The following is a 14,758-nucleotide window of genomic DNA, read 5'->3' as shown; positions in this document are numbered from 1 at the left end:
ATTATACTTTAGTGATGTGCATATAAAATAGGTATTCTGACTGGTTACTGTACATAAGGCAATCTTCTTCACACAAATTTCAACTTTTCTACTGTGGGAGACCTAGGAAAGGTTTCTGATCTTGAAACTTTGAAATTAGGCAAGCTTCATAAAACTACAATGTTTGATTCCCAGCAAAATAAATGCAGGTGTTTGTGCTTTGTGCCTTTAAATGGTGGGACTTCAACCGCCTTTACAAACTACTTGACAGAACAAGTTTTGGAACAAGCTTTTTAGACTTCGACAGTTTGCTTAGCTGATTTGGGGGTTTTGAGCAATTAAGAGCATGTCAGAACAGTATAGAAATTATATAATCCCACAATATTTCAAACATTTAATTGCAGAGAAAAATGGAATGGGTTTTTATCCTCATTCCTCAAATATGTATTTAGACAATATATGCATATGCTGACTCTAAACCACTTAGGACTGTAAAGTACTATTGCTATCATAGTTGGGTCAGGAAACAAAAAAAATGAAAGGTTTGGACAGTTGCAAAAAGTAACATATTAGTCAATGGGCAATCAAGTCACAAAAAATGAAATTTTAAGAGTGATAGTAAATGTTCATGATACAGTTGTGCATAATATTTTAACCTTGCAAGTAATGCTTGACTTACAACTGGTTGTTTAGCAACTTTTTTTTCCCAAATATAACTTGAAAAAGATAGTTTATGACCCGGATTTGAAGTTCTGGCATTTGACACGTGAACACACATACACATCACATGACCACTTTGGGGGCACTTGGCAATCCACCCACGTTTACAGCTGTTTGCAGTGCCCCATGCTCACCTGATGGAAACCCATGTTTACTTCTCATTTATAGCAAAAACCACCCTATAGCAAACGACCTGCTTAATGACCATGGCACTTGCTTAATAACTGCCACAAAACCGGTTGTAAAATCTGTGTCTTTTCTATTGTCACTACTTGGAATCAATTGTGGGCTTAATTACAGTCATAAATTGAAGACTTCATGGTTTATGGAGTATGGTACAATTCATTCAATACAAAGGCATAAACTGATTCATAAATCATAATGATTGGATTCAAAAGTTTTAAGCCTAAATCCAGCAAACAATTTCCTATATTGTGTGAATCAGGACACTGCCATTCTTATCCCTAACCAAGATCACAGAGGCCTGCATTTAGTTCATTTCAGATGAATTCTTGTTTCGGTTAGAACTGATTTAAGATTTACCTTTGATGCACACCTTAATTTAGATATATGGCCTCTAAGGAATTTCTGTCCATTGTTGCCAAGTAGTAACAAAATATTACTGCATTGAGTTATGGCTAGAATGGTTGAAGCGTTCATTCTTGAGCCACAGATCTTTCAAGATATTGTTACACCTTTCCCAACAATAGCATTTTTTTTAAAGAAATGCTGATCTGGTTGGAATTGGAATATCAGAGAAGGCTCCAAAAGTTGCTTGATATTTCCTCCCCCCCCCCAGTGATGGTATTCAGCAGTTTCTGACCAGTTCTGGAGAACTGGTAGCGGAAATTTTGAGTAGTTCCGAGAACTGGTAAATATCACCTCTGACTGACCCCGCTCCCATCTATTCTCTGCCTCCGAGTCCCAGCTGATCGGGAGGAAATGGGGATTTTGCAGTAACCTTCCCCTGGAGTGGGGAGGGAATGGAGATTTTACAGTATCCTTTCCCTGTCATGCCCATCAAGCCATGCCCACAGAACCGATAGTAAAAAAATTGAATCCCACTACTGCTTTCCCCCATTACTAAAAGCCATACATATATTAGTCCCAATTGGCATGAATCATTAGTGAAAATTAGGGAGTGGGGAGTGGTGATTGCAAAAAAGCTGTATAGGAAGCTTGCAGGAGAGCTTAATTTGTAATGATTAGTCACTGAACTTCTGATGTCATGTTTTGTAACGTTGAGAGTGTACACTGTCACCTGTAGGCTTTTGTCTCTGTGAATCTATCTTTTGTATTCTTCACTGAACTTCACATTTTCAAGTCTTCTTTAATGTATCTGAATCTTCACAGGCTCCTGCTTATTTGTTCCTATTGTATCTTTCATCTCATTTTGTATCAGTTCTTTCTCTCACTCCCACATCTGTCACTTAACCTTCTTTTCTGAACTTGAGTCATTGTTCTTTCTCACACAACAGATAGCTAATTTTGTTAGTGCGAAACAGCAATAAAAGAAAAGGCAGTTTTTCCTGGCCTATGCATGTTTCAAGAACATCTACCTACAAAGGCAGCTGTTGAGATCGAGTAGGGCAGGCTAAGCCAAAGGCATTTGTAAAGGGGAAGAGCTTTTCTTGGGGAAAAACAAGATTTCAGACTCTAAAGTGTGAAGAATTGGCTTCCTCCTTGGATACATTATTAGGTGACTGTTACAGCAGCATTAACTGGGCGTTTGCAATGCTAGTATGATGCACATCTGGTCCATGCAAAGCCTGTATTCATACAGCACACTAAGTCTGCTTGCTTAACCAGAGTTCACTAAATAAACCATGATTTACTGAGCTTACTAAACATACACTAAGCAATACCTAAACAAACCAAATCAAATCATAGCTTATGTTATGCATGCTCCTATGTTTATGTTTTAAGTCATGTTTATGTTTTAAGTCATGTATTTCCATGTACCTGGAAATTTCCTGTTATAAAATATTCCAAAACAGTCATTTGACTTGAATCTTTGATAACAAGCTATATTGAATCTGCTTGTGGAGAGAAGCAAGTGGATGCTAATTATAAACTAAAAAAAAGATGATAATACCCATTTGTGTGTTCATCTAATTTCACACAGCTAGAGTACTTTGGGAAAAAGAGTGAGGTAATAATTTTTTCAGCTGCGATTGATGGATGAAAACAACAGGATATATTTTCGCTTTTTTGTACAGCTTTTTGAATTGTTTTGCTGTTTTAAATGGTTTGTGAGCCATCCAGAGTTATATATTTGGGCAGCTACATTAATTGATATGATGTAATAAACACTATGAAAACTATATACAAAATCAGTTTGCAGTATATGCCATGGAAACTACCTGACTCTGATTTTTCTGCCATGGTACAGGGTTGGAGACAACGTTCTGTGATTGGACAATTAAAATGCATTTTGGAATTCTGATCAAAATTCTTTTTTCTTTTGCTATAAAAATTATTTGGGGGCGGAAAGGTTGGAGGCTTTACAACATCTTCCCTCTACAATATGGTTATTTCTCTCCTGATTTTGACGTTAGTAGTATTAATACTACTGCTAGGAGCAATAACAAAATAGTAATGTAATTCTGATCAACCATAAAAAGTAGATTACATAGAGAGCAACTAATGGCTTTGTATAAGTCATATTCATGTTATCTGAAGGCTTTCTCCCCTACTGATTATGTTTTAATGTGTTAGTTTTTATATGGTATACAGTACACAGTCCTCTCTCTTGTATTTTTACTTAAATAACTTACTAATTTATATAACCTGGTAAAATTAGTAAATAAGTCGATTTCTAGTTAGTTTCTATGGTCAACACCTAAGTATTTTATTGGCCTTCAATCTGATAAAAGCCTGTCTTATATTTTTTTTTGCCACCAAAAAAGGCACCAGGTCTTATTTTCAGGGGAGGGGGGAATGTCGTCCACTGATTCACCTCACTTGCGTGTGTTGCCCTCAGCCTCCTTTTTGCTTTAGGAACTTCTTCGGCCAGCAAGGCTTTCCTGAAGGTCTCTGCAGCCGATAACAGATCTCTGGATCGATCCGGAGCACTGTTATTGGCTACAGAGGCCTTCAGGAAAGCCAGCTGCAGAAGAAATGGGCTGGCAAGGCAGGTGTCGGGGTATGCGAGGCCTGGCTGCAACTGTCCGAAGGTAAGTAGTAGGGCAAGTCCATCCCCACCCTAGCTTAATTTTTACCTGTGCACCTTGGAGTGGGTGGGGTCTTAATTAGGGCTTATTTTGGGGGTAGGGCTTATATTGGGCGCACATGTAAAAATCAAGCTAAGACTTACTTTCAGAGTAGGTCATATTTTCGGGGAAACACGGTAGATGTCCATAAAATGTTGGGTGTACAGTAATCTTTATCACCAATCACATTTTGCAAAATGTGGCCCTTAGGCTGAAAAAGGTTGATATACTTCTGATTTAGCCCTATTAAAATTGAGAATGCTTAGTGGCCATGAAATACTAATTGCTGGAGAGCAAACCAGAGACAGGAAAATAGCTCTAGAAGTGCCCGGGAAGAGGACTTAGATGACTCATTAGAATCGGGAATGTGAACATTTCATACTGCATTCTGTTGAAGAGTTTCTTCTTTATCTCTAGAGATTTCTCCCCCTCCTCCATTTCTTTGGCAACTGCTAGTACATCCCACATTTGTAGCCTACTATCATGATTTCCATAGCCAAACACTGAGTTCATACTGAAACAATTTAGAATGGGAACTGATCAATTATTAGGCTGCCTCTCAGAATATGAGTCTCTGTGGATTATGATGTTTGATGTGGATTGATATTATGATAGCTCCATCCATTTTAGATCAACATTTCCTGAAAATTTCAGTGAAACTTGCTGCCATGAAGTGTGCTTCTCTGGAGGGCTATAGCCTCATTTATTATGATTGGATGTGTGCTTATTATCTTCATTCATAGGAGAAAATGTGATTCGTAATTTTAATCCTTCAGCAAAATTTTTTAGCTTGGGCAGTGATACTTAGTCATGCGATGTATCTCTTGTGATACAGGTTTATTATAAAATGAAAGCAATAGGATTATGGGTTATCAAGTTGTTCATTTTTAGGAACCACACATTTAAATTTTCTATATAACAAACTGATCCTAGCTGGATCTGGTCCTTCAGATCTTCCAACAATATACCGGTAGTCCTTGACTATTTTTATTCTAATGAACCTCTTTCAGATTTGCCCCTTTCAAGTTTATCCTTTTTTTCCCCTAAGAAAATATGGTCATCATACCTATAAATTAAATAATTTAATTTGTAAAATAATTTATAGATAGTCCCATCCCAATATACATGATTCCTTTTGGAATCCATTTGATAAGGTTTTGCTAGTAGGTGCTAGAAAAATGCTTTTGTGAATGACCTTCAGTTTTTGTCTCTGTAGTAAGATTCTCCTTGCATGAATGCATTACTATGCTTTTAATTCGCATACAAATGGTATTCTGAGTAACCTCTCTTTCCTTCACACATACACACCCCCAGGCCTTTTAAAGCTATGCCTACTATTGTTTCCATGGCAATTACACTATTTGCAATGTTGATGTACAACTGCAAAGCAATGTAAGCTTCCCAAGGACATTGCCTTTATTCAGACTCTCAGGGAAATTAGATAAAAGATGGAAATGAAATGTTTTGAAGATTACCTGTGTGACACATCTCTGCACCTGACAAGACACTCCTCTTATAAAACACAGAAGAGTCGTCCTAAAGTAAGCTATACCTTCTCTCCTTTTTAAAAAAATAAAAATCAGATGAAATCAATGACAGTAATCACATTACCAATGATGTCCCCACAGATAAGCAACAAAACACGTGAACAAAACGGGGCTAATTTCACACCCGAAGCTTCATTCATTCGTTTCATGTGAACTGGGGAGCGAGCGATGCTTACTACACGGGAGAACCTAAATAGAATAGAATTCTTTATTGGCCAAGTATGATTGGACACACAAGGAATTTGTCTTGGGTGTCTATGCTCTCAGTGTACATAAGGAGAATAAAATAAATAAAATAAAATTCACCAAGAATAAAAAGATAGAACATTTAGTGATAGTCAAGGTTACTAATAAGCTATGAAATTGTACTAGGAAACAAATAAAAACAATATAAATGGAAAGATACAAGCAACATGGCTATAGTGATAAGTGGGAAGAGATAGATACTAGTAAGAAAGAGAAGAATAATAGTAATACAGTCTTAGTAAATTATTTGACAGCGTTGTGGGAATCAGTTGTTAAGCAGAGTGATGGCATTCGGAGGGAAAAAAACTGTCCTTGTCTCTAGTTGTTCTGGTGTGCAGTGCCCTATAGCGTCTTTTTGAGGGTAGAAGTTGAAACGATTTATGCCCAGGATGTGAGGGGTCTGTACTGTAGATATCTGTATCTACATTACATACTGCGTATACAGAGCCGGATTTAGATGAAAAGAGGCCCTAGACTATTCCACTTATGAGGCCCTTTCACCTATAGTGAAAGTGTAATTTTAATTTTGCTAACAATTTGAACGTAGGCCCCTCTTGATCTTGAGGCCCTAGGCTGAAGCCTAGTTAGCCTATAGGAAAACCCGGCCCTGTGCGTATACATTATATTATCTGTAGAGAACGGGCCAAGGATGCGTTCCCGCCCATTTCACACGAATGGAGAAGGGGAAATTCATTTGTGGTTTTTTTCCCACCGGAAGCCAGCCCAAATACCGTAAAATAAAACCCGGCTTTTACGATACACGGGTGAAATCCTTGGGCAGGTAGCTGTCCCCATAAGCTCGCCCGCTTGCTATCTCTTGACCATCGCCAGCTATTTCTATTGTCTAGGGCTGCGGGGCGTGCGTACAGCTCACCGCCCTTGTGCGTACTCAGGGCCGGCCCTTCCCAAAAGAGGGGCGGAGGATGGAGGCGGCGCTTTTGTCGCACTTGGGCTTGACTTTAAAAGCGCCGCGCGATCCGCGGGTCCCCGGCAGCTGCTACAGGGCTTCGCTTGGATGCTGTGCTGGTTCTTCGCCTCCGCGCTCTGAATGCATTTGGGGCAAACGCCGCCACCGATCCCGTATTTCTCTTTCTGGGGCTGGAGGGCTGGCTTTTCCCATGCGGTTCTCCTCGATCATGTCCCAAAATTATCTTTTAGCGCCCATCCAAGAATGCCCGTCCGAGTTCCTCGTCAAGGAGGTGAAACTGGCGGTGCTCGGAACAGGGGGCGTGGGGAAGAGCGGTAAGTGCCGAGGAAGCGAGGTTCGGTTCGGCTGCTTGGGGGATCTGGGTGGGCGAAGGGGAAAGGGTGGATCCCGCGCGGGGATCGAGATCGGGGCACGCGGGCAGAGGAGAGAAGATGAAAAATGGGGGTCTGGAAATAATAAAATAAGGATGCTCTGTGTGGAAGCCGGGAAAAGGTGGGAATGTCGAGGGGGAAAAAACCCTGATAGGTGAAGTCCTGTCTACTGTTCCCATCCCAATGCCGTCCAGATATGCAGGAATGCAACGCCCATCAGCCGGTGAATGAAAACCCAGCTGTCTGGAAGGACTTCGGGATGGGCAAGCGGTGAACTGGTTGGGTGGGTTAAACCGTCCCTTTTCAAGCAGAACATGAATTACTCTTGAGTTAAGCAGAAAATTCCTCCATCATGCTTCCACAGGCATCCAAAGCTCTTCATTAGGTTTCCTAAATCCAGATGCCGCAGCCCAAGTCGCCTCTTGGGAAGCCATGCTGCTTGCTACAAATGGTTAAGATTGGTCTTTTCTCCAGCTGTTTTCATTTAACAAACAAAAAATTCTCTCTTTTTTTTTTTCCAGCCATGATTGTCCGGTTCCTCACCAAAAGGTTTATTGGAGACTATGAACCCAACACTGGTGAGTTTTATTCTTTTTTTCTTTTTCTTTTTTTTGGTAATATTTTTTTTACTATTATTATTTTTAATTATACATTTATATTGTGTGTGAAGAGAATTGGTTCTGGGTATCATTCATATTAATCCAATTCACAATAACAATATTAGTAATCTCTATCACATTTCTCAAATTTAAGTAATCCTCATTATATTGTTCAAACATACATATTCAAAAAATGCCTAACTCCTCATCTTGATCTCTACCTTCATCTATATCTTTCTTGTTCTATCTAAATATTTATTTATTTATTTATTTATTTAGTTAGTTATTTAGTTAGTTTAGTTAGTTAGTTAGTTAGTTAGTTAGTTAGTTAGTCCAATTTATATGCCGCCCTTGTCCGTAGACTCAGGGTGGCTTACAATGCATTATAGCAATAGCCTGCATACTTTTTTGTATATACCTGCTTATTAGGGCTTTCGCCCCCCCACTAAGCGGTGTTGTTCTATACAAAGTCGGCTTATTGCCCCCACAATCTGGGTCCTCAATTTACCTACCTCGAAAGGATGGAAGGTTGAGTCAACCTTGAGCCTGGTGAGATTCGAACTTGCACTAATTGCAGGCAGCTGGCAGCTAAGTGCTAGCACTTAACAGCACTTTAGTCCGCTGCACCACCGAGGCTCATAATTTATAATTTATAATATAATTTCTCTATTATATAAACATTTCTCTATTATATATGAACAAATTTAACTAAGTTTCATTTATATTAATCCAATTCATGCTAACATTGTTATGGTGAGTTTTATTCTTAAGGATTCTTCCTTCCCACAAGCCAGCTGTGAGGTCTGAGTGAGGGTAGCATCCATGCCATAAGGAATCTGTTTTGGCCCCCTTCCGTTAGGGACTTCTAGAAAGCTTAGGAGTGCAGATGTTTTCCTACCTAGCCATCCTAGAAAAGAGGAGAAAAAAGAAATCAGACTCTGAAAACTGCTTACTAAAGCGCCAGAATCCCATTCTGAAGCTTAGTCTTAACATTACACCGCATTGATTTTTCTGCATAAATTGGGAAGCAGGTTTATGGTGGCTGGGGGGGGGGCTGTACTTAATGTTTGGGGGGGTGTACAAGAGCTGCAGCAGATAGGATAGTGATCTGAAGTAAGCGAGGGGAGGATTTTCCTTCCCCTCCCCCAAGATTTGGGAGGAATTTAAGAAATCTTGGTCAGATGTTTCGTGTCTAAGGTTTACACCAGTTTTCAGACAACTCAAAATGGGGAGCAATTAAACCAGTATAATTGTTGGCAGTCATATTCTTAGGTGGGCTTAACCCAATCAGTATTGGGTTTCTGGGCTTCCCACTTCTGGGGTGTCGTGGGCCAATATGAAGGAGACCAGTAGTTGTCCTGTTTCTCTAGGTTATTTCTTGCCAAATATAAGTACAAGTTTGTCATTTGCTTATTTCATGTTCATTTTTCCAGGGAATCTATATTCAAGACTTGTTCATATAGAAGGTGACCAAATGTTTCTGCAGATCCAAGATACACCGGGATGCCCTGAGGTACAAAATAATCTTAAAATATGTTGGTTCTGATGGCCAAGTGGGATTTGCTTCTCTCTATGTTGCAGAAACACAGTGGGCTCTTTATGGCATTGTATTTGCATATTTATTCATTTTATTTTTATTTGCTCATTGCTTCAAATTACTTTTTATGAAGGGGAAACAAATATAGGAAAAGCTAATTAGGCTTTTATTATGCAGTCATCCTGCCTCATTTCTTCAATATTTCTTGTTGCTTAAAGCAGTATTCCATTGTTAAAGAGTCTCCAACTGATAGGAACTGAACTATGCAATTATGGTCATAAGTTCTGACACTAGTAAAGCTGGTCATCATGTGACCAGACCCGATTTTATGACTTTTTTTTGCAATGGTCATTAGATGAACACATTGGTTGTTAAATGAATGCTGTGATCATTAAGCAAATCCATATTTGCTATGGGGTGTTTTCTTGTGGAAACAAAACATACCAGTTTCCAGAAAAAACGTGGTAAATTGTGGTCAGATGACCATAGAGCAAATGTGGGCTGGTTGCCGGGTGCCCAAAATTTATGTTACGTGACACTGGGGGGCACTGGACATTGTAACTTTAGAACTGGGATGAAGTAGCTTTTTTTTTGGGGGGGGGAAACTGTTGTAACTTGGACTGGTTGCTAAGTGACTAGTCGTAAGTAGAGGATTACCTATAAAGCTATAATTCTTACTCCATTAACAAAGAGCCAGGAAGTCGAATATTGTCACTGCCAATAGTTTTACCTGTTCTCAGAACTTTCAATCTGAAGTATCCCATAATAATAATTGGGATTTCCAATTAAATTAGGATGTAATTTGCAGATACACATTCTAGATATATTAGAAATAAATCCCACATAATCAAAGTGTCCCAGATCAATTTTCCTAGGACTGCAATTCCTGGAACATCTTACCATCTCTTGGGTTATTTAAAATGTGTGCCTTAATATGTACAAAGCTCCTGGGCTCGATTCAAGAAATACTTGCTTTTCATTACAGCATTAATAGGAATTATAGTTATGTGTCGTTCTGGGTAATGCTGGAAGAAATGCATCTGACCTTTAAATGATCCATTTGGGATTAAATGTGAACACTCCCAAGAGCATTATTTCTTTTGATGCTTCAAGGCTGTGCCATCCAGGCATCCAACTGCATTGTATTATGATGATCAAGGTTGAACACTGAATAGTTCAACTGTGAGATGAGCTTCTTTATTGAAACTATGTCTGCAACTGAAACCTTTTCTCTTCTTTATAAATGTATGAAAATAATCATTCCTTCTTTTCAGATCCAAGAAGATTTACCGCAAGTGCTGGATTCGGTTTCTGGTTGTCTCAAGTGGGCAGATGGTTTTCTCTTGGTCTACTCAATTACCGACCGTCATAGCTACCAGTTCATTCGGCCACTTTTTCTACACATCCAGAAGATTCGCCCTGACTCAAAAATCCCAGTCATCATTGTAGGAAACAAAGGGGATTTGATGCATTCCCGACAGGTTGCAGCCAATGATGGCCTACAGTTGGCCAATGAACTGGGTGTTGTGTTTCTGGAAGTCTCGACGAGTGATAATTATCAAGGTGTATGCGATGTCTTTCAATACCTTTGTAAAGAAGTTAGTAAACAGCACAGTTATGGCAGCCGAGACAAAAGAAGGTCATCCATCATCCCGCGTCCCAAATCTCCAAATGTGCAAGACCTCAAGAGACGTTTTAAACAGGCTCTTTCATCCAAAGTGAAATAGACTTGAAATGACCTTTGCTCAAAACTGTTTTATTGATTACACCTTTATAAGAAGATTTTTATTTTTGTACTGATGCTGTTGTTATCTATCTAGATAAAAATATACAACGTCCTTGGAATTACTTTCATATGAATTTTTCTTCCTCCCCTACCTATTGGAACAAAATAAAATAAAAAAATGATTGAATGATTGAAAGCTGTATTTCTGTTCCATAGAGATTTACTGTTTAAATAAGGGAAGGGAACTATTTATTTACCAGATTTATACCCCAACTTTTCTCCAGGAGCTCAAAGCACTCTCTTTCAATAATAACCAATAGGTCACTCAAAGAGTTTCCATTAAAGGAGAATATTTGTAGCTCAGGTGTGAAATGAGTTGTCGGTGCTCTCTGAGCTTGCTTGTTTTCTTGCAGACTTTATTACCCAAACTAGCACTGATGATGTTACCTAGTTTGGTAATGAAACATCTGGAAGAAAACAAGCAAGCTCAGAGAGTTTCCATGGTTGACAGTGATTAAAATTTGGGTCTTCCTCTTTCTTCAATGCTTTAACTGCTACAATTATACAATTATAACTTGTCAAATTCTGATAATTCCAAAATGTAGGATCTAGTATTTCAGTTTCCTTGGATAGCCAATAGGATTAAATTCTTTCTCTCTCTATAAAATACATTTATGACTTGTTTATTTTGATTGATTATACTTTAAGCTGGTTCCTCCCTATGTAGAAAGAAATGGCAACAGGCTTTGTTTTGCAAAATGCTCTAAAAGGGCCACTGAATTCAACCTCCAGCTGATTTGGGGAGGTTGTGAGAAAGCTAACCAAGATTGTACTTGCATAATAGTTGGACAGAAAATAGGCAAGATAATCCAGGGCTGTGTATGAATCTGGGGAATTAATGGGATACTATAGTAGTATTTCTTATCTTGTTGATTTATCTTATCTTGTTGATTTAGCTGATTTCAAAGTGTTTTCCAGCTTCCAGCATTTGTTCTTAAAAGGGAAAAAGTCTGGAATTGAGTAATGTGCCTGAGTAATGATTTTAGATACTAGATTAAGACTTCAATTCATATGTGCACTTACTTGAGGCAAAGGCCAATGGACTTCCAAGATGAAATAGGGATTAAATTCTTAGTCACTGACCTATGATGTGTATTTTACAGTTTATTCAAACAGCTGTATGGTATCTATCGGTTTCATTTATAGGGCAATTTTGTCATATTTGTACAGTAGCTCAGGCTTCTCTAAACTAAAGGGAAAATTTAAAAGGTTATTTTTTATTTTTTTATGCGCCCCATGACAATGGAACTAACATCCAAACAAAGTCAGTGGACAGATGAGTGTGCAAAATTTCTAGATGTAAATATATTACCCAGGAATAAATTCCATGAATCAGTAGTATTTTTAGTAGATTTGTAGAGTATTCTGAATATTACTCCCATAGTTGCTGATTGATTTCAGTTGAAATCTGCAATGCCTTATCAAACTCAGGAGAAAGCTGTACTATTTTAAACACCCATGTTCATCCATCAGGTTCTCTAGATAGCCTTTGCAAAGACTTTATCCTTAAATCTAATCTTATCAGGAATATAAGAAGCTGTCTGGTGCTAACCCATACTTCTTTTTAACCATGATTTGATGGAGTCATTATTATAACTCAGTATGCACTTACAATAATATTAAAACCATAAACCATAGCACATAAATATCCTGCTTCAAAAAAAATCACTCTGAATATTTTGTTTTGCCTCAATATGTTGGAATATTCATCTTGCCAAACCATTGTTGTTTCTAAACCACAATGTTATAGATTGTCATTATCTGTTATCCAGTCAGTGCTTTCTTCAGGGAATACTGAATCAGTCCCTTATTTTTCTAGCTCAGCACTTTCCAACATCTGCTCTTGCAGCTAGTATCTATAATTTCCAGATATGTTGGAATGCCCATTTTCCCTAGACAACGTGCTGCCTGGGATAATAGGAATTAATCTAATATGGCTGGCTTAGAAGACATCTAGATAGACAAACTGGCTCCATATGCTGCTCAATTATATTCTTAGAATCCTTAGGAGACATGGCCAATTATTGCTGTTTGGAATTATGGAAATTATAGTCTAATATATTTGGATGCTGATGATGGGAACTTTAATTCAGCAACATCTGGAATGCCATAAGTTGCCTACATCGGACTATACTAAAAAGCAGAATCTGTTCAAAGTATCAGATAAGAATGAGTCTGTAGAAGGTGAATAGGCTGAGCCCGAGGGTAGGGGTCAAATGCATCATTAGTTTGGAGTTGCTATGCTTCTACAAGAGACCCAAGTGCAACACCCTATGAATTCCATTAACCCTTATTTAGTGCCAGTTTGGTTTGACCATTACTAGATCAGATTCTTGTGTATAAATTGCATATAATAAACTTTTAGTGCTCTGAACTCAACTTCTGTTCTAGGTTACCTGTTGGGTCATTGTTTCAACAATATTTCCTTATCTAAACAGAAAAGAATGACAACAGGTGGGCAAAAAAAGAAGGGGGAGTGGGAGCGACTTCCAACTTCTTGCTGGCCTGCACATTGAGTTGCCTGGTGAGAAGTTGGCAGGGATCATTAAAAAAATCTTTCCTTCCTTCCTTGGGGCAGTGTGAGTCAAGAAGAATGCATGGGGGTCACAACGGTGTGTATGTGAAAGGTGTGCTGGGGCCTGGTGTGGTTTGAGTACACAAGAGGTGCTATGCAGGTCAGGAAATGCATGGAGGAGGGGTAGTCAAGAAAGGTGTGGGTGCATAAGAAGTAGGCATAGGTTAGTGAAGGTGCGTGGTAGGAGTAAGGATTTGGGAGTGGTGTGCAAGATGTATGGCATGGATCACTTGGGTACTACATGGATCAGGGATAGTGCTCGGGGGATGGCATGGGTCAGGGAAGGTGCATGGAGGTACCCAAAAGGTGCTGCATGGATCAGGGAAGGCATTCAGGTGGGTGGGATAGATCAGGGAAGGAACTTGGGTGATGGCACAAGTCTGGGAGTGCATGTGGAAGTTGGCACGGATTCCCTTCCCTTTCCTTCCCTTCCCTTTCCCACAGACAGGTAAGCAGTTGCTGCCTGGCGGGGGAAGGAAGTGAGGGATTGCAAGATTGGCTGGGAAACTGTCACAGAATGTTGAAAATGAAAATCACATGACTGCCCCAGCAGCCAGCAGCATAGCAACAGCCAGTAGCACTGAAGTTGCCACTACTTCCCCAAATTTCATTCCCTTGGGAGTCATGGATCCCAGATAACTAACATTCTATAAGTTATCCCATTCGTAATAATTTAAAATTTGTTGCCCTGTGATACATCATTTTGCCCAGTTAAAGGTCATGACAATTAGATTTTCAATAGCATATAAATGTCCAAGATTAAATATAAATCTATTTGCATTGTCACAAAGCTGCAAAATCTTAACGAAGTTGATGTATGTAATTAGCAATTTTTATAGGAGTTGATATTTAACAATAGTATATTGTTATGTATATATATATATATATATATATATATATATATATATATATATATATATATATGTAGTCAAATGGCATTATTAAATTCCCAATCTAATCCTTGGTTTTGTTTGTTGTTGTGTGAATCATTCAGCTGAATGATAAACTCAGAGAATTAACAGTCATTCCTGTCATGGTTTCTTAAAGCTAGTCTATTGCAATGTATTTATATAGGGCTGCTTTTAAAAATAATTTGGAAATACCATTGATACCGTCTTCTCTCTTACTGGTAAGGGATTTCATCCGACCAACTTTTCCAGTAAATTTTTAGTTTTCAGATCCAAGTGCTGATTTTAATCTCTAGAACCCTTCATGGTGTGATTCTCAACAATCATCAAGACTGCCTCTTTCAAGTAGA

The 14,758-nt window shown here is 38.7% G+C and overlaps 1 protein-coding gene across 1 annotated transcript; it reads left to right on the top strand.

Annotated features, from left to right (window-relative positions):
- The first annotated feature begins 6,822 nt into the window (after positions 1-6,822).
- On the top strand, positions 6,823-10,866 carry RASL11A (RAS like family 11 member A). The gene is made up of 4 exons (XM_070943883.1): positions 6,823-6,946; positions 7,525-7,581; positions 9,036-9,115; positions 10,414-10,866. The coding sequence occupies exons 1-4, from the start codon at positions 6,823-6,825 to the stop codon at positions 10,864-10,866; spliced, it is 714 nt and encodes a 237-aa protein (XP_070799984.1).
- The last annotated feature ends 3,892 nt before the right edge of the window (positions 10,867-14,758 follow it).

This window comes from Pituophis catenifer, unplaced genomic scaffold (assembly GCF_029215685.1).
Source record: "Pituophis catenifer annectens isolate HBS135680 unplaced genomic scaffold, rPitCat1.0.hap2 SCAF_4, whole genome shotgun sequence".
In the NCBI taxonomy this organism is placed as follows: domain Eukaryota; kingdom Metazoa; phylum Chordata; class Lepidosauria; order Squamata; family Colubridae; genus Pituophis; species Pituophis catenifer.
This window is presented reverse-complemented; position numbering and strand designations above follow the sequence as displayed.